The sequence below is a fragment of the Apteryx rowi genome, unplaced genomic scaffold, assembly GCF_003343035.1.
Source record: "Apteryx rowi isolate R43461 unplaced genomic scaffold, aptRow1 scaffold_25, whole genome shotgun sequence".
Classification (NCBI taxonomy): domain Eukaryota; kingdom Metazoa; phylum Chordata; class Aves; order Apterygiformes; family Apterygidae; genus Apteryx; species Apteryx rowi.
Genome location: NW_020448863.1, coordinates 2,131,562 through 2,157,465, shown reverse-complemented (window position 1 = coordinate 2,157,465; position 25,904 = coordinate 2,131,562). Strand labels below are relative to the sequence as shown.

At 39.5% G+C, this 25,904-nt stretch overlaps 1 protein-coding gene across 1 annotated transcript in view; it reads right to left on the bottom strand.

The window, feature by feature from the left end:
• Positions 1–14,035: 14,035 nt before the first annotated feature.
• Positions 14,036–25,904, bottom strand: part of BCAT1 (branched chain amino acid transaminase 1) — a 66,849-nt gene continuing 54,980 nt past the window's right edge. Inside the window, exon 11 of the mRNA XM_026066904.1 lies at positions 14,036–21,548. Coding sequence (XP_025922689.1) covers positions 21,507–21,548 — 42 coding nt within the window. The 3' untranslated portion in view covers positions 14,036–21,506. The remainder of the gene's footprint in view (positions 21,549–25,904) is intronic.

Here is a 25,904-nt window from a genome sequence, read left to right as displayed (position 1 = left end):
GAGGACTTTGTGTGTCTTTAACAGAACTGTATAATAGCAACACCTTTTGGAAGAAGGGAGATACTGGAGAATCATTTTTGCCTCGTGCAGCTTGTTGCAGTCACCAGAGTACATTACTAATACCACAGAAATTTAGAATGATAATAAAGATACATCACTAACTGTATGTGCATTTATTGCTTCATTTAGCAGTAGTTGAAAATTGTTGGGTTTTTTTAATAACTCTTTCAGAGTCTTTTTATTAAGAGTACTTTTAACAGTTAACATTCAGTATTTAAATCACACAGGATTTATGGGTCTAAGTCTGTTTTATACACCCTTTGTCTGAGGATATGAAAAAGCAGAGGAGCGCCCTGCTGCTCAGTGGAAGTAGTCACCTTTTCTCCCCCTCAGAACAGCACGAGCTGCCAGTGCGAAGAGGAGCAGCATTTCCAAATGCTGCTGCCTGCAGCAGAGCTCCTGAAGCCACAGACAGGCAACTGAAGTGCAGTGGCCTACCTTTAACATCAGCTGAGTACCTGAAAATCTTACAGTCTATGTGTGCCACTGTCTTCCTATCTTTATAAACAAACTTCTGACACTTGAGAGCCTTTGGCATTGGACTTCTAAGTTTTTGCCTGGAAGGGCAGGCAAGCCTTTCTGCACATTACTATGGTTTGGCTTTGGGCACACAGATAGGAAACAGAGGGGTGGTGGCAGGGGGAACCATTTAACTGTCTTTTAACTTCAGTTTCTAGCTATATTTTCTTATGCAAAGTATTGCAGAGAGTTACTGCCGTAATAAGAATACCTCTAATTATATCTTTGAATAGAGATGCAACCAATCATTTTTACACCAGTGTTGTGAGGTGAGCACTACTAGAGGCATGGGGAAAGAGAATGAACGTCCATGACAAAAGAATATATAACGGAACATGAGGCAAGGACAGGAGCAGAGCGCAACTCTGGCTTCCATGTTTAATCCTCTAGGTTACAGATTTTAAGCATCAGACCACTGTATGTTGCTTTAATGGTGCCAGACTGATGAACGATCACATTTTAAGGAAGGAGGAATTATTTAGAAGGAGAAATATAAAAGGTTCCGAAACATTTGGTCAAGGGAGTTTTTCAGTTGGCTTGAAGGATGCAGAACTGAGACTCTGTATGAGACTCATAAAACTGGATGCCGTTCCTCACACAGGGCAAGTCACATTCTGGATGGCTAAACAGCAAATGTGGGCAGTTTTCTTCATGACAGGCAGCTGGATCAAGTGTCATGTCTGGAGAATTTTGATGATTTACAAAGTTAATACAGGCTTTCCATTTTTGCTTTTCATTTTCAAATGAAATGCCCTGTTTCCTCTTCTGCTTCCCCGGTTAATACAGGTATGTCTCTGAGCAAAAAACCCGTGTTCTTTGCTTTGACAGTACGTTTCTGCATTTTCCACGCCTAATTCACATTTTTGGTTAGGATTATATTTTGGGGACTTTTCCTTTTCTTTCTGCACACCCTCACTTGTGTTGGCTCCAGCAGCACCTGCTCCTGTCCTCCTAATAAAGAAGCCAGTGTACCACAAAGCATACGTGCGATGCAGCTATCATCCACCCAATGCTCTAATTTTCCTCCTTCCATTGTGCAAAACAGCTCTGAGGAGAAAGAAGCCTTCTGAGAAATGCAGGATTTTCCAAAATGGAAAAAAACCCTGCAAGTTCTGCTAAGGTGTATCTGCGAGGGGAAAACTGTTTAGGAAAACAAGCTTGTGAGTGACATGCTTCACATTGGCAAAGCATTCGAGAGCTAATAGTGCCCATAGCTCCCTAGCAGCATGCAGTACATACTCTTCCCAACGAACCAAGGCAGAACACAGACTCCACTCCCCATTGCACTCCTCCCTAAATAACATCATGTTTGCACCTTACAAAGCACCTTACAAAACAGCCCTAGGGCTTCATCCTGTGGGAGGGCAGACTGAACAGCATTAAGAAAGCCATGTGGGTGCTGCAGGCAGCTGCTCAGCTTGGCCAGGTGAGGACAGCTACCCCAAGCAGTATATGGAAAGCCGTGTAGCACCAGCTGTGCCCTAGCTCCCAGCAGGACAACCTCTCCTCTTCTGAATCTCCTTTCCACAGCATGCATGAAAGTGAAGCACTACCACAGTAAGCTGCCCTGTCCTTTCCCTTGCCTGTACCTGTCCTCTTCGGGATGCTGGGCTACTACACAGAAGAAGAAGCCTGTGCAATGACAACTCTAGGCACTGAACCCCACGCTGTGGAGGTGCTCCATGCTGCCGTGCAGAGAAGCAGCACAAAATACAGCAGTCTTTTTCAGTCTAATTCAATCTTACTTCTCCTTTCCCCTTCACCCAAGAAATGAGTGTGTCTGCTCCCCACACTTGTAAACACCAAAAGCCATGGGGTGGCTAGCCATCAGGACTGTGTGGAAGCTGTTGAAGCCCTTCCCTTCAGTCCTGCCAGCACAATCTTGCTCCGACTGACACGGCTCAACCGTATAGCCTGTGCTGGGGGATAGGTTATTCCTGGGCTGGGGAGTTTGTGGCAGACCACTGACAAAACTGAGACTCTCTAGTGGTATCCTCACATGTCTGGCCTGGGATCCTCAGTCGCTGATAATGACAGGCATTACCTGACCCAGCCAGCAAGAGGATGGGGATAGCTGTTCTCAAGAATTTGCAAATCGTTCTCCAGTTCCTGGCTCCTTCCCTTTGACTCTCTTGGCAGCCTGTTCTGGCAGCCAGACTATCTCACCTAAGACTTCTCCAGCTGGTGAAGCATCTTGGCACTCCTGCCTCTCTATGCCCACACACTTTCATCAACTTCAGCAGTAACCCTTTTAAGTGTTATCTTGCAGGCCTAATTACTTCAAATACATTTTCTGGCTGACAGCATTGGACAGGTGGAAATTTAGCGCCATCTATTGCTAACTAATAAAACACTGGTTTGGTGAGAAAGCAAGAAGGGCTGTTTCCCAACAAGAGAATTTGGACAGCCGACTTGGCTATAGGATTTGTGCAATCCAGAAGAAGCATTCTTGCAGCCACCAGAAATTTTTCTACTTTGAACTGATGGTTAAAGCATTATAGTTCCCAGAAAGAAATGTAAAAGCCTACAGTTTGACCTTAGCAAATGTTTTCAATCTGGAAATATTGTGAGAACCAACTTTCTTGTAAGATTTCTAAAATTTCTTAGTTAAAGTTTGTCCTGAAACACTATGGCATTAATCTCTTTCTTTCTCTCCCTCCTATCCCACTGGTGTTTCTGTAACTAATCCTCTAAGTAGCACATCTACAACATACAAACTGTAAGCCTGCTCTCTTTATTCACTGTTTGTAGGCCAAGCCTTTGGGAACGTTCATGATGGCCAAGAGCATCCCCTTGTCAAGCCTCAGGTGCAGCCAAGGATCACCCCAAGCACCCGGGAAGGAGAAAAGGTGGTTATTGTTGCTGGCTGGTGGGGAAAGGGCTGTGCTTCTGAAGTATCGCTAACCAAGCTGAAAGTTATACTCTTGTCAAAGGTCTTGGGATTTTTACCTACATGGTATTAAATAATTTACAAATGCATATTTCTAATAAACCAAGAACCACAAAAAATTCCAGCAAGAGACAACGGCTAGAGAGTAGGGTGTGGTGATTTCCATGGCAGCAGCAGAGGCTGGGTCTTTCCACAGCCCCAGATATAACATTCAGATACATCTGAAGTAATGTGTGTTAGCTGTATGACATGTTAGCAGCAGAGATTATAATGCCATCAATCTCTGCTTCTCACTGTAATCAACTACTGATATTGCAATCTTTATAATGAAAAAAGTAAAGATCGTTTGTAGTGATGACAATTCAAGTTAGTGGGATGGATGAGTAGATATTTGAAAATGCTTATTAAAACAACATGCTACTATACATCACCTGTAAAGGCCAGAAGTAGAAGTGTCTTGTCTAACACTGTGATACCTCCAGCAACAGGCCACAAAGATTCCCAAGAAAAGGAGAGATGAGAGATGACAAATCGCTGGAGCAATACTACTTCAAAATAACTGCAGCCATAAAGTAAGAACATCTTAAAATTGTTAGAAAAATACCTCACACAGTGTAATCAGATGTCTGTGTTTTATTGCCAGCACCACAATACCTAGTACTTTTCTTAAAGTTCTACATGCTGTAGACATSAAAAAATTATTTTTAAACATTATTTTTTAGCACATATGATGGGGAGTAAAGGTGGAATATGTGTATCAGGCAGTTAAAAAACAGGAAAGCCAAGACAGAGAGCTCCAAATGTTTGGTTTTATTTTTTAGATGATGCTTGGGATTTTCAAGGTTGTCTCAAATGGTTGTAAGACCTGGGTCATGATTTTGGGTTCAGCTATACTACTGATCCTTAAAAGCCAACATAAACAGTGCAGTCATCATGCAAATTACTTCCTTTCTTTTTTTTTTTTTTTAATGAGTGAAAATCATTCTTCCTCACAAGAGACAGAGGGGTGAAGAAGAAACCAAAATGAGAATTAGATAAGTCAAGTTCAGGTGTGCTCTCCTTGAGACTTTGCAGTTCTTTCAACTTAATACACAATAATCTGGATCATTTCTCACTGCTGCCCAGAAGTTAGGAGATCCTAGTACAGTGCCTTGGTTCTCCCAGTTTGACCTCGGCATAGTTCAAGCAAGAACAGCCAACTTCTGTACACTTTCATTTCCCACCATGTGTTTAGAGAACAGTCTTGTTCACATGGTCCTACAGCTGAGCCAGCCAGTCCTGACAGCTTCAACTTGACTTTCTGTTTTATCCCCTGCCTCTTTTCCCTATCCCCCAGCCTTACATCAGCAACAGCAGCAACTGGGCTGGCCTGCCAGCATTTCTAGGAGAGGAGAGAAGGGGAGAATAAAACTCTGTTATGGAACAGATCTGGCCCCTAAGCCATCAATTGGCTATCTCTAATTTAGATCAGTACGGGGGACAAAGCAAGACAGATACCTGATAGTGGAAAATGTGTCCAGATCCTTTGATGGTTTCTGCTTCTACCCAGGAATTCAGCAGTGGTCCTTGGAAGGAGCTCCTGGCAGGATGGGGAGACACTGAAGTAGAGGAGCATGTGCCTGACTGAGCACCTAGACACTCCCTCAGCTTTGAGACTTGGTAGGAGCAGCCAGAGTACAAACCACTTGGCCATTCCCTCACCTCTCTGGGAGACGAGCACTGAGAGTTCAGGGGCAGCATCCTAGCCCTGTGTCAGCTGAGAGCTTCCATCCACCAGAAGTCAAATGAGCAGACCAGAATAAAGGCTGAAAAGTGCATGGCAAGCTGAAATTTAAATGGATAATGCAGAATTTAAAATTACTTTGCTATGAATCTCAATAATACTGGTAATAATCTGGGGCATACTAATAGTAAAAGAAGAGAATATGACATAAGAACCTGAACTTTTAAGGTAGTGCTAATGGGATGAAGATGATTGTGGTCCATTCTTCCATAGTCTCTCCCAAATGCTCCCTTTGTACATTATTTTAGCATAAGAGGGATTTTATTTCAATTTTGTTTGATTTGGAAGAAACGCAGTACTAAAGCTTTTAAATAAGTACAGAAGGAATTAATACTTTTGTGTTTGTTGGCAGGATTGATATAGATGGTTTCTTGTTTAAATACAGTCTCTACCTCTGTTCTCTATATTCCTTTTGCTCTTTTTCTTTTTTTTTCTTTTTTCTTTTTCGAGGACACAGTGCTGGATGGCAGGGGAAAGGGAGGATGTTATTTTGTCTGGAGGGTTGGGCTCTTTCCTGCACAAGCTTTAAAGCCAGGAAGGTAATTGGAACAAGATCCCAATCCACTGACAACCTTCTTTTTTCAGGTAAAGAAGCAGGAATAGGTTAAAGTAAGAATGATACAGAGTATCTCCTGGAGAAGGTGGTACTCAAGTTTGCTGGTATAAGTAATGTGGCAGAAGTGGCTATGGGTAAAGGAGGCATATTCTAGTATAAGCCATATCACACTGCATTATAAAAGTTCTGTAAAAGCCTGTTCTAACTCACACAAGCTCTCGGGGCTGTCAAGAAAACACCAAAGACCTGAGTCGCCTGGGATCAGTAAGTTTAAAGTCAATCTGTTCTTCCTGAGCTGAGTCCTGTGAGACTATGACTCCGTTCCAGACTTCTGCTAACAGTAATGCCAACTAGGAGCATGGTGAATTGTGATTTCCCCAACAGAGCTGTGCCAGCCAAAGCCCCAAATGACTCCGTTGTTCTAGCAAAAATATGCTTTTCCTAGATTAGTTTTTCCTATGTGCAGTCATAGCCAGGTATGGTTCTTACTATATAAACAGCAAATGCAGCTTCACTAGTAGAGCTGCAGCTGTATTTCTGTATTGATAAAAGGTGCCTAAACACAGACATAAGAGCAAAGCATATCACACTTCGGTTGTAAGCAGGTCTGGAGGTTGTTTATGTATAGCATGGCTAAAAATACATTGCTACCTCACAGAGACTTTACTGTTCTGCAGTATTTTGTTTACTCAGAGGAAGCTATTTCAGACTGAAAGTATACAGGGTTTTGTTTTTGTTTTTTTTTTGTGCATGAAAAACTACAACTCTTCTTACATCCCCTAGAATTTTCAAGGGAGGATAGGACTGCACATTTCCTGCGATGGACACCTTTCTTCAAGCAGGAAGAAAAATCCAATCACGCATCTTGAGTTAAAAGAGTAATTTGCCTGGAAAGTTAAGATTGTGATAAACAACCTAGAGTCATTCTGCCAGCGGGAATCAGAGGGGTCAAAGTCTGATTGCTGGAGACAAGGTAGGTTTTAAGCACAAGCTAAGTGAAGAAAACTTGGGAGCTCTGTGTTTTAGCAGGGAATGAATGTTCCTGCAGTTCAGGCATTCAAAAATCAGATTAACCTGGAAAAGACGGAGCGGGGATAAGATACAGACATGAACATAACACATACTGACTGCAGGCTCCAGGGCAGATGTCAGCTCTTACTTCTTCAGTGGAGGTCATGGAAGAGGCTTTCTGGCAACGGGTACTTCACTTTTTTTTTTTTTCTTTTAAACCAGAGCAAGTTTAAGGAGCAAAAATAGTTCACTTGTGGGCAGGAAGGAACAGACCAAACATGGGTCTTACTTTATTTTTTTTCTTCTTTTTTTTTTTTTTTTCAGCCACCTCACCTCATCTTGTACACCAGAAGATTATCTGGTTGGCTAAATAATTGTGGTGCTACACAAAGGAGCCAGAAGGCAGCTGCAGAATAGCCTCCTTGTGGAGGAGGACTCTCATGAAGGTACAGCAAGCAGAGCCAGCCTGACCACACTCTGGACTGGCCAGGTGACAGCTCACAATGCTCAGTTCTTCACTAACACACACGGGCACCTAGAGGGCTCTCACAGCTCTGGACGGTGCATGAAGCCAGGCAATTCTGGATCATAAAGATCTTGGTCAAGTCACTGTACTGCAGCTGAGCTCCATCTTTTTTTTCCTAAGCAATAAGCAATGTGTTCTTTATTTCACAGATGATTGTGGGGCTCCATAGTTCTGTGGGCTTAGGTCAAGATCACAAAAATAAACACAGTAAATGTTTCAAGTCTCACCTGTATGGATTCTTTTACCCTATGCTGGTTAGTAACAGAAAAGAACTTTGTGTTTGCACAACAGCTGGTCCTCAGTTAGGAAAGCTATGGATACAAAAAACACTGCCACTGAACACGTAAGCCTAGAAACTTGGCTTTCTGGTGCTGTCTCCAGAGTTCTTCTTGCAACCTCGCTCCTCTGAGGTCCAAGTTGTGTTTGCTCTATCTGCACAAAGGAAAAAGGCTTAAATTTCAAGTGGCCAAGTACCCTTTTGCAAACACACACCACAGTGCCTAGATACCTGTTGTTGGTATAATTAATTTGCTTTTGAGCACTCATAATCCAAGGAGATATCACTTGTGATGCAAAGTGGTGCATTTCAGCAATACAAACTCTTCCAAGGCTGGGTTAAAATGAGCTGGGTGTTTATTTGTTTAAACCTGAATCAATACCATAGACTGACAAGGCCTGGAATTAGACAAGGTTTGGCCATGAATAAGCTTGATTTTTTTTTGCATTTAAATATCACTGTTGGCTGTAGGCAATGTTCCAGCTTGCAAAGTTTCACTGAAACTGGAAGCAATACTGAGCTTGGCAGAAATGTAATTGTAAGTTTTAATTGAAAGAGTAAGCACGCTATTATAAATTAATGTGGAAGAGGCAGCCATGGTGGAATCTGTCTTCAGTTCCATATGGCTCTCCATTGCTGCAATATTTGGATGTCATACGGCCTGTCATGCATTTATCCTCATAGGAGTGTCTCAGCGAGCTAAGAACTATCACCCCTGTTTTACAGCTGGAAAATAGGAGCTAGGAGAGATACCTGACTTGCTCAAAGGCACAGAAAGGAATTGATCAAGGGTAACCACTAATCTTTTCTTCCTTTCCATATTGCTTAGAATTTTTCCCTAATGAAAACCGCTTCTTAACTGGTAAACTTACATTATGCACTGCAGAGAGACCAAGAGAAGTGTCTTTTAAAAATAAATCATTACAAACCAACATGGCTTTAGCAATTTACTGTAATTGCAGTTTGATTTTCAGTTTTCCTGTAAAAGATCTCAAACATACCATCTTATTATTGAATAAAACAGTAAYTGTTACACTATACTTGGTTGATTACTGATCTGTGAGTCAGAATATTCTTCCTTCCCTGAAAAATTACTTCGCATTTTTTAAAAAGAAAACCATACATTTTTCTGGCTACCTGCTTTATACAAACACAAAATTATTTTTCCTAACAATACATGTTTTATTAGTGAAGAAGAAAAAAAAGGTTAAAGCAGGTTAAACATTTCTGCAGCAGAGGAATTTTGCCCTCAATTTCCTAGATGACTTGATGATAGTCTCACTGGGTCAAACACTGTTAGCTTTTCCTCTGGCTGCTTAAATAAAGGTTAAAGCCTTGTTCATGTTACTTTCTCTTTCCAGGATAAAGTTGCCACAAAGAGGTTGCGAGCTGGACGGAGATATGTACATGTTCTGAAAACAAAACTTTTATTTAAATATGATCCTATCCTGTAGAAATGTTGGAGTTCTTTTGTAAGCCCAAACTTATCGACATCTGTCTTATCTGTTGATTTAACGTTGTCTTAGTATTGAAAAAGCTTGCCAATATTACCTGCACACAAAAATAGGGAAGTAGTAGAGATGTTGATTTTGTTTGTTAGAATGTGAAATGAAATGTGGAGTAAGGATTTTTTCTTTGAGCTGCTTGGATGTAGCGGCATGGAGACTAGCAAAAGGAAGCCACTTCCAAGTCCAACTCTGTGAGTTAAACAGCTACAAGAGGTACAGCCAAGCTCTCTGCATTCACCTTTGCTGAGGGAAGGACCTGCAAGATAGGAACCCAGCAAGACTGATCTTTCAAAGACAGAGTAGCCATGTGACCTAAAAAAACTGCTGATTGGTTATGTTTCATTTGCATAATGCACTAGCATTATCAGTTGCAAGGTCTTCATGCACATCTTCTTAAATAAACCTCTACTTGGACTGACAGACTGTAGTCTGTCTCCCAGAAGTTGAAAAAATTGCACTTCACCTCTTTGGAGGTCATACTTTACAGGGATGAAAGTGCACCAGTATTTGTGATCTCACCAGAGTCTTTCAATGAAAAGGTGAAACAGGCAATGAATTAGGTAATATTATTTCTTTAGCTTGCTTATTTCCTAAAAAGAAAATCTCATTTCAGGAATACAATGGACCAAATAGCAAGAGGTACATTCCTTGCTCAGGAATCCTTGAGTGTGCCATGTAAACAAACCCTGCATTCCTGAAACTGCATTTCCCTGCTCCTTCAGGAAAGCATACACAACACTGTCTCTTTCTGCTTTTCACCTTAACACACAGAGGCTGCAAACTCTGCCGTCTAGAAAGCCCTTGGCACAGCCACTGACAAGTCTGAAGATTTTTGGATTAACGACTCACCTGATAGCAGCTATTAGCATTTCTCAGGCTAACACTATCACCACAGTAGATAAAGATACCAAAACAGAGCAAGAGAAAATGCAATATCTCTTAGCAAGGCAATTTATCATGGATAACTAACTCCTGTCTCACCTACACAATCCTCATAATGACTTTGCAAGTCCACATAATGATGTGAAGATTGCTGCCACCTGACAACTGAGCAGGCACGTCAATTACCCCGGGATACAGGACAGATGGGGTCTCTTCACATCAGCAAGTTACTGACCCTACCCCTTTGGAGTGAGAATCCTGGAAAAAAACTGATTGGCAGCAGGGATTGGGGAAGATTTATAAGCTTGGGCTTAGCTCAAACTCAATTGCTTTGCCTACAAAGCTAAAAAATTCCACCTGCAAAAGGAGGGAATAGCAAAGGTATTATGGGTGATGTTAAAGGATGGCGTTTGCAGGAGGACATTTTCCAGACAGGAATAAAAGCAGCTGACAAACCACTCAGGTTTTCTGCCCTTTTGAAGGATATCAGTAAGGACAGACTCTGTGGTGAAGGAAGGGAGTGATGTTAAGTCCATAAGCACTTAGGAGTGATGTGTGTCTTAGCTGATGTGATCCAGGCAACAGGATGGTCAGAGCCCCGTCCTCAGAGCTGTAAGATACTGGGGTAGGAGTCTGAGCTGTGGCACTTTTCTTACTTCAAATTTTCAGGCACTGAGGTTTCTTAAAAATATGGAAGTATTTTTCCAAAGTATTTTTCACCATCTTTTTCTAGCCATCTTTCAACTATGCCTTTATGATGAAGATACAAAACTTTCAGCAGTTCTTTTCTTTTTCAACATAAGACCTTGCAGTAAATCAAATACTACAGTCTTTGCTCAGGCACGAGTCCTGCTTGAGCTAAAGGAAGAAGCAAACAAACCCAGAAATAAGCAATGACTTAAGCAAGTCGTTTGGTGCATAAGAGTTTAAGAGCCATACTAGAATTGCTTTGAACCTTAGAGATGATTCAAGTCTTAACATTTCACATGGGTGCGGCTTCATAACCGGTTTCAGTCCCTTGAAAGCTGTGTCCTCGCTAAAAGGGCAGTCCTGCTCTTCCCATGAATGGCCTATATGCACCCCTTTCTGTGGTCAAACAGTGATCTGGTCACTCTGCAACTGCTCAAATATCAGTACTGGCACAAGAAGGGGTCAGGGCTGGAGCAGCTGGAAGCAGGAAGAGTAGAGCCATTCTCTTCAGCAGCAGCAGCAGCAGCAGGACCTCAAGAGCATGAAAGTCATCTCAAGTTAGGGCCCGAGCCAATACCAGTTGAATTTAAAGGTGGTGTTTCCACTGGCTTTGCTTGGTTTTGGTCTATGTAAACTTCGCCTCAAGAGCAGGTAAACCACAACCTCTGTTTTCTTCTTAGATGTGGTACGTTAGATGAATTTCATCTCTGTCAAAAGCAGTTTCACAGGTGTTAGTGTTTCTGGTGGCAGCAGCCTCCCAGCATATATTTACTTTGTAAATCCGGTAAAAGACATCAGGGGATGGGTATAAAATCACCTCCTTCACACATACAAGCCTGTGAAGCACAGTCTTCATATTACAACATAGTTGCAGCTGCATAGGCCCATCTAGACCAGGGCTCTAGCTACACCTTCCTTCTTGAAAATAAAGACAGGGATCCTCTGGCATTGTGGACCCAGAAGGATCCTCAAGTATGTGTTGTGTACTGTGGATGACTGACCTGCCCAGCGGGCATTTTCAAAATGCCTGCTTCATAGATATTGCCACATACCAAATCAGTATCACCTTGATCAGCCTTTTGTTCAGAAGGCATATATTTTTTAGGCTATGAAAATGCATATGTGCTTTAGACATGCAATTGTTATCTCACCCAATCAGAAGATAATTTAAAATACTTCAATTCTAAGTCCCTTTGATAAAACACACAGTGCCTAATATTAAAGGATGGATATATTTTACACAGTCTGTGGTTAGAACTGATCCCTTTTAAACATTTGTTATTCTGCTTATCTTTAAAGTCAGGTATTTATCACACAAATACCAAGTTTGGTTAGGATATTTTCTATGTACAAGAATTTTCTCTTTTCATTGGTCTAAAAAAGGTTGGTCTACGCTGCCATCAAAGTAAAAGAAGAGCATGAATTAACCAAAGTCAAAGCTTTGAAAAGAATTATTCCATGGGTAAGATGAAAAAATTTAAATCACAAAAAAGAAGTTGTTTGGAAATCAATTCAAAAGAATATAATTTCTTTAACTGACCCATGAGAACTTATGTGAGTTAGAATAAACACTTTTTTCCTATAAAACCTGACATTGGCAATGACGAGAATTTAATATCTTAAATTTGTACAGATGCAACATAATATTCACCTGCAGGTGAAGTAGGACCACACTTTCTTACCTGTCAATAAAAATCATTCACTCAGGACAGAGGGAAGTAGACAGCTTCCACATTCTCGTAATTTCTTTTACGAATTTGTCTTTGGAAAAGCACCCAAACAACAAAGATGTTACACAGAATTTTGCTTTTTGCAGAATTCTTTGGTTATTCTTTAGCAGCTTCATTAAAATCACCATTGTGATGACACAGTGTCATAAGACTGAGCAAAAGGAAAGGAAGAAGAAAAACTGAAATTCAAAATTCAGGACTTTGTTGATACACCCTCAAACATGGCATTTCTAATTCTTATATTGACTGCCTATACTGGAATCTCAACTTGTCATTGCCCTGTTTGTATGTACCAGAATGCAGTTTTTTTCTTTCTGCTCTTGTCCTCCCACCATAGTATTTTAAAACTGATTTTTCCTCACATCAACTTTACAAGACTACGTACCCCAAATCAGCATCTTTGGAATCTGGACTCTTCAGACTGAGAAAACAACATCGGTGATAGTGCTGCAACAAGCTCTTTATTAAACAGAGCTGTTGCCAGCTAGTGAGATGGTTCAAAATGGATGAAACAAGGGGTCTTTCAAGTTTTGCTAAGAGGCACAGGTGTCTCTGTCTACGAAGCCTGCTAAGCACCTTGCAGGATCAGTCCTCAAATTCTTACTACTTGGAACCAACAAATTTTGAAAACTGTCTTACTGAAGCTTAAGCTAGAGTTACAGTTAAGAAAGGTTCTCTCTGGATGAGAATGGAGAGGCCAAAACACAGGAAGAAGTTTGATTCTGACATGTTAGGCTCATTCCCCTAGCAATAATTAACAACACTTAGTACTTACCTGCATACAGCTTCTTTAAAGTTTCCTGTATCCACGCCAGCCTTCCCTGAAGTGACTAAGAACCAAACCAGATGGAAAATTCACCCTGATGTGTACTTTACCACAGCACGGATCAGTACTATCTTTAATCACAGTATTGCCTGTTCTGAAAAAGGGGAACATGTCAAGTATTTTGGTAAATGTAGCTACTACACATGGCAAATGTCAAGATTTTAATGACACTCACTTTTCAGTGTTTTCCATCTTCAAAGGACTTCCCATTGGTCGATATTCTTTAGAGTAATGACTACTCAGGAACTGCCTTGTGAAGTGAGTACTCAAAGTATAAAGTTCTTTTCTGGCTTTCTTCTCTCCCTTGAGTTCATTGCTCCAAAACCTTTAGAAAGGGGACTGCATTCAATCACTGCTACATAGGCCTGACAACGTTAAAAGCTGTTTCATGACAACATGGTTAGCAGCTAGTTCCTTTGCTGTTTGATTTGTCCAGCATTTCTTACCGTGATGAAACTATTGGCTCAGCCTCCAGGCTTGGCAGGGCAGATGCACACCTGCCTCAGTTAAGGCCTCATTCTTCCCTCTGAGTGTCATGCCCTTAGACTTCAGTGGAAGCCAGAAGGGAGAACAGGGCTTTGCATTTTGACTATAGAGTTGGCTCATCTCTCACCACTTATGTCTTGCTCTGTTGTTCTTAAATGCCACACTTCATTCGGTAATTCTTTTTTCTTTTAATTTAGCCTTCAAGAACCTTTTTTCATAACAGCTCCTATCCATGGGATAATTACTTAGTTGTACTCAACAATGATGATTTCATAACATGCTGCAAACAGGTGCCCATTAAATTCCTTTATTGGAGACAGAAACATTGCATAATTACAGATTTGATGAGGAAAACTGCAAATAGCATAAGACTGTTTCTACTGCCAGCAAAATACAGTTATTACAGAATTTAGACATACAAATATAAAGTGTTTCTTTCATGCCAGATGGTCTGTATGTAACAATGCCATTAGGAGCATTTACTTGTGCTTCTACAAAACCTTTAAAGAAGAATGAGGTAGAGTTTCCTTTATTTTATCCAATATTATTTCACACATCTGTCCTTTAATGCTTTTATATGCTCAGATCCTTGTAAAATACCTTGTTAACTTTAACACTTACGAAAACAGAAACCCTTAAGAGGTGTTTACTTCTCTCTCTTTAAATTGTTCATTTCCCTTTGCTTATATGCTACAGTTCCAAGAGCTACTACAGCACCCTTCTAAATGCCTTGAATACCAGGTAGAGTGGGACATCTTTCTTCCCAAATTTACTGCTCCAACTGAAATTGTGTGCAAACATTTTCAAATAAAACCCTCACTTGTCTCCACCATGGCAAAGAACCACCTTCATCATTCTGCCACTCTTTATCGTAGTGGCTAAGCTACAGTCCAAGCCAAGTCCCAAGGAGATGCAGGGAAGAGATTCACTCTTTTTCAACACCCATGACTATGGGACTGAGTTAATGATGTATTTGCCACCTACCGGCAGTCATAGCCTGCTACTGGCCCATTAGAAAACTGACAGAAATTACAGGAACTGAATAGATCACTGACTGCAAAAAACAGTTTCTCATTGTTAGATGACTTTGAGCACTGCCTGTTTGTTTTGATCTACCATTTTACTGTTTCATGACCTATACAAAGTGAGTTGCAGGTTTTCAGTTAAGTTACTAGGGCCCAATTATGAATATGTAGGCATAAATTGTAAGTATTTAAGCAAAATAAGAGCTTTCTTAAATAGCAATCCATCATCCTGTTAGACATTTGGTATTCTTGGGTAGTCTCTGTTTAGGATTGAATGAGAATGGTAATGATGTTCTTCTGACCTCCTGTCTTGAAGTATGGAGATGGATAATTACACTCTCATTCTGCAGTATACCTGTTCTGGAGACAAAAGACTTTTCACTTCACTTTTTGCTCTGGCATCTGCCGCTAGCACTTAGTACTTACTGAAAAGCTCAGAGTGTGCTAGGGCACAGCAGAGAAAAAAAAAATACTATTTCACCTGAAGAGCTCACAATTATAGTAGAGACCAAATCATAACCACAAAGGGGTTTGGCATAAAGGAAGAAGGCAATTACAAAAATAATAAGAATGCATGCTTTTTTCTCTTAACCTACTGAGACATGACAGTTTTAAGCTAACTGTTCTGTGATATTGCATCAGAATTTTAAAATGAAAAGCACAAAAGTTATAAAAAGACCCAAAGTTTAAAAGATCACATGTTCATATCTTTATCACTTTGATCAAGAAGGAAGATCTGTTCCTGCAAGATATTATTGCCTAAGATGACTTCTGAATTCCCCTATCTCCCACTTAAATGACTGTCCATGCCTGACAAAATCAAGTCCCATAAAAAGCCAGCATTATCAGGAGAACCAACTCTTGGAAACTTTTTCAATTCTTGGTTGGAAAAAAAGCGCTGAGCATATTTTACTTACTTTTCCCTGTACAGCTCTTTGGTCAATAACAAAAATGATCCTGGAGAGGAGGAGGAAGCATAATATACAGGAGACTAAAGCCCTGGAGAGTCCTCTGGTATATTGCAGTATATAATTATTTCCACAGAGATATCTTCTCTTTTCCTATGTTAACTTTATACAACAGATATTCTAAAGCAAAGACTTTCAAATTCTGTAGGCAAGGTCTTAAATCCTCTTTAAGATCCTTCCTATGAACATAGAATTTAAGATTCTTTTTTTAAAGCACAGCATGAGAAGTCAGGATTAAGTCAGTCACAATAAATCAAGTTTTAAGGTAAGCAAATTCAGCATAAATTCATGTTCACAGAGAGGGATGAGGGTCTAGCCATGCTGTTAGTAGTAGTGAATTTAAACACATCTCTTTTTAGTAAAATTGCGTGTGGTTAACCTTGCTGGTGTGGTCAATGATTTTTATTTCCATCTGAGCTACTAATCCCAAAATTTTGTTCAAAGTTAAGGGTTGACTATTCTAATTCAGTATTGTTCCACACCTGCTAAGCACTAATGTACTTGACTGCTTAAGTTCAAGCTAATGGAGAAGCCAGTTTTGTTTATGGAGTTGGAGATATATTTGCCAACTGTGCTATAGATGGCACTCAGATTTTGCATAGTCAGGGAAAATATCCTGGGTTCCCACTAATAACCATCATGCTCAACCAAGGCACAGGCAGAAGGACTGTAACAACAGTATTTTTCACCAGTGCAGTATCAGTACTCTCTGACACCTCTCAATTGTTAAATCTTACAATAAAAATGTTCAGAAAATTTGTAGCCTAGATCCATACAGAAGTCTCAATGCTACATGACAAAGTGTAGCTCTAGAATAGTTGTAGTCTAATGATTCTACATTGAGAGGTGCAATGCTTCCACAAGCTTCACTGTTCAATAAGATTGAGTTCACCTTCACCTCTTGTCAAGAACTGTTCTGCATGCAACTTTAAACTCTGAACTGTGTATTTTAATTGTTTGTGCAATCATACAGCAAACCTTAAATATATTTCTCATTGAAATAACATTTTCCTTCTGCATAATCAAGACACTTCCACACTCCGCTCTGAAGCTATCCTTTAAATACATTTCTTTACTTGGCATCTTTCTCTGCTGCTTAAAAAGCTTTCTGGAAAACTTATTAACTTCATTTATAGTCAATCTGTAGTAAAATACTTTTTTTACAAAAGTTGGATTACAGTTAAAAGCAGTATAAGTGGTAGTAGTAGTAGTATTACTACTACTACTATTTTACACTTACAAAGAGGTTAGATAACTTGTCCAGGATCACAGAGCCAGTGTCAGTCTGTGTAGGCATTACACAAGCAGGTGTGGAGGCGGTTAAGTGCAATTCTGCTCCCAACACCCACAAGAGAAACAAACCACAGTTTTGTTTTGTTTTGTTTTTAAAAAAAGTCAACACTGTTGAAAGTAAAACCAATGGAAAATTACCKTAAATGATCACTTTCAGACATGAGACTGAGTGACATCATGACAGAAGGGCTGGGGAAAAGGGGTGTGCGAATCTGTGCGGAAGGGAGAGAAAGAGAGCAAGGAATGGCCTACTGCATGCTCAGACATCCTTTATACCTGCCCACCTCTCTATATACAAGCCTGACACTGAACATTAAAAATTCTCATCAGTAGGGCAAAGCTCATGCTCACAGAGCCAATGTGCCATAGTCTGACAGGCTGTGCTACCATCTCATAGCAATGGCTGTGCTATCCTACTTCATAGCCAGGCACTGTCAGTAGACAGTTCACACTAAGCAATCCAAAAAGATTATACTGGTTATTTTGGAAAGGCCATCAGATCAAAGAGGGTTCCTCCTCTAAAGAGGTGGCTATGGGATCACTCCCAGCTGTTTTTCTATCTACCTCCTTGGAAGTCCTACATGTACTACATGTAGACATTTCAATTAACTCAATCTCCAAATGACTCTTTCAAATATTGCCTTTTTCCAAATTACCACTCTTCATGCCTGAGGAATAATAAGTATACATAAGAGGATCAGTGATGTCTCTCAATTAAACTAGGTAAACTGTAAATGAGGATTTATCCAGAAAGAGGAGGAATGGAACTACAATTGCTTTTTGGCTGATGGCTCGAGATAGCTGAAGACGTGTAAACAATGACTGGGCAGAGAGATCCCACACTGTCTTACTTTGGTCTTCTCATATTTCCCTCCCATATCCCAGAAATATCATATTTGCTTTGCACTGCTACAGACTGAACAGAGTATCTACCCCGTGCAGGAACCTTTGTTAGCACTCTCACCAGAGTCTGTCATTGTAAATCCTCAGTGAATTTGCCCTGACTGCCAATAAGAATCTAGTTAAATAATGCCATTTGCTGATGCCATAACTCTTGGCATCAAGAAAACTTGTATGAAATTCCAGTTTCATGAGACGTTCTCTCATTTGAAGGACTTTTCTTATGCACGAGTCATACTCACCAAACTGAAAATTAAGGACATGCTCAATACTGAAAATAATAATCAAAAGAATGAAGGGGGGGGGGAAAGAACATGCAAAAATTAGAGTTATTATCATTTTAAAGTACCAGTGTTTCTAAAGCATAAACATGTGAAAGGCTGAATCTCATTTGATCAACCCAATTAAACATTAAATAATTGCAGCCAATTATGCAAATATCACACAACAGTATTAATTTGTTGATCTTTTTTGAACAGTTTCAAATGCTCCTAATGCTAGGCTATCTTATGTCTTAAATGATCAATTAGCAGAACCATAACTAAGTGATGAAGAATGGATAATTGCCTAGTTATGTTGTACCATACTCCTTCTATGTAAATCTGCTGCAATTAAACAAATAGGCCACATAGAAAAGAGATGTGCAGATGTTCTTTTACAATTATTAGCTCAGGGAATACCACAGTTCCCTCCTAAATTTTGCAGACTAAAATAGGGAGAATGCAATATCAAATACTCATTATTATTTACAAATATCATTTCTTTCCTTTGGTTAACAGGATAAAAAACAGTGACAGAATGCACAGTAGGACTGCATTCAAGATAAGAAGAATCTGCTGTATTATAATGACCTGACAGCTACCTTATTTAGGTTTCAATATTTAAAATCTAGAGCCTATTCACATGCATCTCATTTAGAAACAAGCACAACTCTGAGTTGACACAGCCAAAGTAAAGCAATTAACTAGGATGTTAAAGGCAACAGTTGACCATACATACACTCAATCTTTTCATTCTCCTCTGCTAGAAACATTTACAGATTTCTGTGGGTCACTCCAGTTTAAACATTTAAAATTTTGAAGTCTCTACTAGTTCAGGAAGTGCAGTAAAAGGAGAGGTTTATCTCTGGTCAGTATGGGAAACAGTGCAAACCACAATCAATAAAACAACCTTGTTTCCTCACATTAAATTAATTGAATCCAATTTGAGAAGAGTTTTACACAACTTTTAGGTTCTACACCACAATCAAATAATTGTTCTAACTTGCCCTTATTTATTCTGACTAGGGAACAGCTTAGTGCTGGTATTCTGATGCTCTCATGGGGATTTTTGATATGCAATACTTCTTAACTCTATTAAGATCTTGAGATGTTAAAGGATCATACATCCAGTTTCCCATGCATTTTAGTTAGATATTTCCACCTTTCCTTTCCTGTTAAATATAAGCTGAACATAAGGGAACAGATTACATAGTTCAGTAACAGGAAGCCACATATGGTTTCTCATTACATAATCTTTAAAGAGCTCCATGCCATGCACACTCTAGTTCAGGCATTCTTTAGTTGTGATACTTGCCTCATTGGATAAAACTCTCTACCCCAGACTGCATCTTGACATATTCCTGATATTAATTTTTCCACCCATCTAATGAAAGTAAAAGACTACCAGCAGCTTATAATACATAGTAAGATACTGAACAAAGACCAGAACACAACACAGATTCAAATGCTAAGAAGAGCAGATACTCAGTACTACTGCTACTGTAAATGAAACTGCATTTCGTGCTTGAAGATGTATTCTAAAGAGAAAACTGTCCAACATATTTTAACAATGGTTACATTGTCAGAGACAACCTTCAACTGTTCTTCATTAAAATAATAGATTGGACTGTAGTGAAAGATAGTAAAGTCATCATTTGAGGGACCAAAAGAAACTGATGGCTAAGTAACATTTGTCTTTAAAATCTGTCCAAAATGAACAAGAAAGCCATATGGCTACTTTTCAGCAGTTGCATAAGGCATGGATGAAATGATACTTTGCCTTTTTAAACTATGTTAACAAATGCCAATAACAACTAAGGATTGTGACAAAGAATAGGAGAGATACTATTGAGTATTTAAAAAAAAGTGCTAATTATTTCCCTTAATACTGGTGCATCTCTACTGTACATTATGGCAATAAATGCTTCACTTTTATTTCTTATAGGACTCCATTAGTGTCAATAAAGTTCCACCAGCTTTATGCTAAAGTAGCACTTTGGAACACTGATACACAATATGGTGATCCTTTTTGGCTAGAGACATCTTAAAGCTGTTTGACAAAGCTGTGTGCAATAACAGAAAGCTAATAAATATTACAGTATATTTGTTAGTGACATTTTGCAGAAGTTATTTCCCTAACTATGGGCTACATACTTTATATTGCTTCCAAATGATACCAAGACTGCATGTGAGTGTGTAGTGGCACAGGAAGAAGTAGGTGCTTAAACTGCAAACAGGATTTGAATGAAATCTCTTTCTTTCTTGTGCTAGGTATTTCCTGCTGACAGTACAGCTTGTTCCTTAAACAGGAAGGCCATATTAAGGAATGTAACTAGCCTCTGTGAGCCCATGAATGGTGAAAGGGATGAGAAAACATTTTGCTGATCCAAATTAGGTGGTTGGATGTAGAAGGAAATTTCTTTTAATTCATCCTCACTCCAAAGGCTTGCTTGCTCTCACTTTGTCCAAATAAAGGGTGGTTCAGCCTTCACAGCCACAGGGGCCTAATCTTATTTCTAGACATTGAGCCAGGAGGCAACACCGTATCAGCAGCTCCCAGACCTGTGCTGGGCCAGACAGAGGCTGATTCTTGCCTCAGCACGGCATGATCCAGCCCTTAAGAGCATGTATGGGAGGATGTATTCAACCATTACAGAGGTATGCCCTGCCCAAGCAACCACTGCTCATCTCCATGGAGGGAAAAGCAGTAGGCCAACAGAATGCATAATGCAGGCTTGATCCACTCAGAGCATTTTGGACTAAAGGACAGAGCTGTTATTTGACAGAATATGAAGGAGGGGATCTGGAGGGCTCTTCAAACTCAGGTATCTCCCAAACAAGCAGAGTACAAAGGGAAGATTGTATGGCTAAACTTAATTTTTTCCTGGACACAGAGCAAAAGGCAGAATAATGTCAATAGAACCTTGGGTCCAATGAATAGGCAATGTCTTGGTGTTATATGGCAACCTGTTCTGCTGAGGAGGCAGTTACAAACAAACAAACAAACACACACAAAAACTGAAGAGCAGTTGAAGAGCATTTTACAAGTTTTTGGTCTGTAAATAAGACACAAGGAGGCACTAAGAAAACCATTAGGAAAGTTATATTGCTAACATCTAGCACCTCTACCAAGAAGCTAGGCTTCTACTAACAGGATTACAGAAGAAATAAAAAATGATTGTGTTCACATTCTCTGGATTGTGGAAACAATCATCCTGGGGAGCAAAGCGATACAGAAACTACGCTACGCACAGGCACTACAGAAGTTGTCATTATTCATGTTTGTTCTCTCTGGAGGGTCTGAATTCTTCCACCTTCATGACACCAGCACTGTCCAATTGCTGTCTTCTCTTCCATACTGAAACAAAGCAAAAATGGACTTTAAGAATAAAACTTAAAAGTAATGGTGCACAAATAATTATAACAACTTCTTAGGTCTGTCCTCAGTAAGATTCACATCCACCACCCTGATAATAGTTTACATTATTTTGTATGCCTTTATTTCTGTCTTGGTTTGTAGCAAAGCCTAAAGGCAGCTTGAAGCTTTATCCATCTTCTGATGAGTAGACTGGGAAGGGGTGATACCGATTCTCCCTGGAGATGATACAGATTAGTCCTGCTTTGCTGGAGATTTCCATCAATTTAATATGGTTATTCCCTGTGGTCAGTTCACTAATTAATTTACAAGTATGCCCCTGATCAAGCTCCAATAAATACACATATTTGTTTTTCTTTATTTTCAAGGTGGTCTTTTATTACAACATTCTGATTGAATGTGAAATAAAACCAATCACAAATACCACAGAGTACAATTAGAGAAAACTGTAATCCAAATAAAAGAAGTCTTCTTTCCATACGCAAGCCAACAATATTACCAGTCAGAATGGAAAAGACCTACCACATGGAGCTGTATCCCTTCCAGGGGAGGATATAGTCCCAAGACAGCACGTTTGGCTCTTACACTGACCCTGTGTTCTAAAGCTCTTTGTCACCAGCCCTGTAAACAATGCTCCAGGGAGCCCAAAAAACACACATATGGCTCAAGTATGTAAGTAAAGTAGAGGTGGACAGAGAAGAGCAGCAGATGTAAGTTGGGGGTCCTTCCCCTCATAGTACCATGTTCAGGGAACTTGAAAAAACTCTTCAGCAAGGAATAAAGAACTGTTTTTAGAGGTCTCACGTAGGCTGAAAAGATCAGTTGATAATGATCTCTCCAGAGAGGATAAAAGGAAGTTCCTCTTGTGCAGGTTTTGCATCAGCAGACAAAGAGATAAAGGCACAGGAAAGCAGAGAAAGGACAACAAATCCAAATTAGGATGAGCCAGAAAAAACACATTTCTGGAATCACAAAGGAATGAAGTTCAGTTTGCCTGTGCTTGTGCTAGTATTTGAAAATACAGCACTTAAAACTCTCATTCAGTATACAAAATGCAGAACTGAAAACTGACAATAACAATCCAAAACTTCAGAAATCTCAAGGGCTTGTCTGAGTTGCCATTTGACTACTGTTTGAATTACTTTCAGAATTAAATGGGGAATGAAGATGTTATACCACAGTCAAGATGTTTACATTTTGGAAATAAAAGCAGAATCAGTTTCCTTTTTTTTTTTGTCTTTGTCATAGACTTTGTTACCTTAGGCTAGTCAATCTCTTTTTTTTTTTTCTCCTACAGGTCCTGCTTTGTAAAATTTAACACATCCTATCTCCTCCCCTGGCTGTTTTACACTGGCCTGCCTGTTTAGATTGTGTGACTTTGAGAAAGGTAGGGCCTCTGACTAAATAGTTTAGTACTGCTTGTCTTGACTGCTGTGTTTAAGTGTATTTTATATCCTAAACAATATATTTTACCTTTTATCCATTCCTTCCAAGTTGCATCCTGACATAAACTTTAAAGGGTACAGCAAAAGCTTGTTTATTCTCAGCATATGGAATGTAAAACTACGAAAACATCTGACTGGTATTTCAGTGAGTGTATTCCCAGAGAAAAGAATCTCACGTCTAACTCTCCTAACTCAAGCAGTTATAGAAGATAGTGTTCTATGACTAATTCATTCATAAGCACACCATTACTTTATACAACATAAATTATTTCATCAAAAAAATCTTTATCAGCCATTAACAATCATGATTTCCACTCAGTGATAGGAAGGGAAATTTATATTGCAGTACTACTACTGTCTCTCTCAATTGCCATGAGAAATGGAATCAGTTCTGCCCACAAGTTTCTAATTTGTCACTCTAGCTCTAATTCCTTCTGAACAGCTGTTCAAATCCAGAGAAATCCTGCAGAACACAGAAAACCTGCAAAAAAACAATGAGCAGCAGGAAAACAGACTTGGAAACACAATAATCAAGGTAATCTGAAAATGTTAAACAAGCATGTATTGTACACAAGGAAATCAATATAATATAACTGGATATGGAGCCCTGCACCTCTTAGTCACAGGTTCAAATGAAGGAAAAAGTGTGGATACTGGAAGTTACTACTGTCTCACGAATGTCCATTATTGAAAATGAAATGGATATTGAACACAAAGGTAGATCGAACATATCAAGCATGTCCATTGCACCCCTCGGTCACAGGATCGAATGAAGGACAAAGTGTGGATACTGAAAATTATTACTGTCTCACGAATGTCCATTATTGAAAATGAAATGGATATCAAACATGAAGGTTGATCGAACATATCAAGCATGTCCATTACTGAACAGAAAATGCCTTAGTTCAGGCAACACCACAACAAAGAGACCAAAGCTGCAGCTGGCTATAATTTACATAGCATTTTATTCTTAAGAACATGTACATATTTTGGCTTAATAGTCTCAGACAATCCAAACAATATGACAATATTCCAATGATAATGCAAAGAGATCTTTTCTTCTTCTTGGTAGAATATAAAAGATCTTTATGAAAGATCCTGAAAACTCCCTTGACATTTTATGATATTATATATTCCATCTTGTATGTTACTGCATTGTTTTCTGCGTGACAATCTGCAATCACAGATAGGAAAGTGCAGAAACACTTCCCGTAGCCATTGATTGACTCTTAAAGGGGAACTAACCATCATTCTCTTTGAAAACTATGTTTCTAATGATGAAGAGTTCAAGCTTTCCTGGATTTTTTAATGAAGGAAGAAACTCCAGAAAGTAAATATACACATAGTAGTCCAGCACTTTTCAGGAGTGCTGAATTTATTACTGGTGCGCAACTAATAAGTACATGCTAAGTACATTCAATTCTGTATGCACAATTATAAGGCAAAGAGGCCCAAGGAAAATAACGCAGTCTTCTCCTGAGCTGCTTTGTTTTGCGGGGAGAGCAGGTTGGATGAATTTGTCTTGACAGCCCATTCACTATCTATTGGCTAAGGGATAAATACCCACATTCCAGTGTTGTCGTCTGAAACAGAACTACTGGAATTAATAAGCCATTCTTCTAGAGAAGGTGCTCATCTTGCGAAACAAACTGCTAAAGTAGTACCTACCCCCTCACACACAATGCTCAACAAGAAAGAACTAGAACAGGCCTCAACTCTTTCTGGTGCTGCACTATTTCATGACTGCAGTTGGAAGAAGTCATCAGACGAGATGGAAACTGACCATAAATTGCTAAAGGCTCTAACGCATAAAGCATCACCTAGGCATCAAAAAGTAACACAGGAGTTGCCCGAATGCTTTTAGACATTAAATACAGATTCTTGACACACTAACAAGATGGTTTTAAAACAGAGCAAAGAGTTATAGAAAGAAAACTGGCAAGATCTTATGAAGTGTGCTTTATAATCATTAGTATGTATCGCAATGAAAAGTATATTTGCAAAAATTCAGTGTATAGACTGTCCCTGAAACAAAACTGGTCATATTATAACAAGGAAAATAAAAGTGATCCACACAGTGATTCTAGATAGATGTATCAGCCACTTGGGATGAAAAAAATGAAATGAAACTGCTGTATATGTTGGTATTCTGTAGAAAGGCAATTATGTGTTCCCAGAAAGGCAAGAGGATGCAGATGTTATAGGTAACTGACCTGGGAACAGAGAAGATGAAACCACTACCTCATCTCAACAAATAAACAAAATATAGAACTCAAGGTGCCTACACTTCTTCCCAGCTATTAGTCCTGCTATTTGAAGAGAAGGGCCCAGATCCTGAACCACTACAGTTGGCACAGCTGAAACTGGAGAAATGTGGCATGAGGAATGTCCTGCTTTGTCCCCATGAAAGTTGGGCCAGCCACGAACACAAAGGTAACAGAATATCAGGACTTCTTTCGTCCCTGTGTTGTAGCCAGTAATGCCCAATGTTATTCCAAGGAACAAGAGACAGTTATCCCATGTCATCCTCCTAGTGAAAAACAGCCAAGTGGCCTTGCTGGATCCTTTGAGTTACAAGTTCTAAAGCAGTGGTTATGCTCAAGGCCAGCAGCTGTGAAAGCTGGAAATATGTAGAGAAGTAAGAATTCAGAAGGACCACTGACATGACATGAAATGCTTGACTTCCCCTTGTCCAAGACTGGTGCATCCTATTTGAATTAAGCAGTAAAGAATGAATCCATTGCTATTCATTGCATTTTCATTAGGACTACACTATAGCAGAACCCACTGAATAAATAATAATGCAGTCTCACATTACAGAAATCAGCTTGCTCATTGTGGGATTTTAGGTGGGTCAATAAAAAATAATGGACTGCAATTCATGAGTGATTTT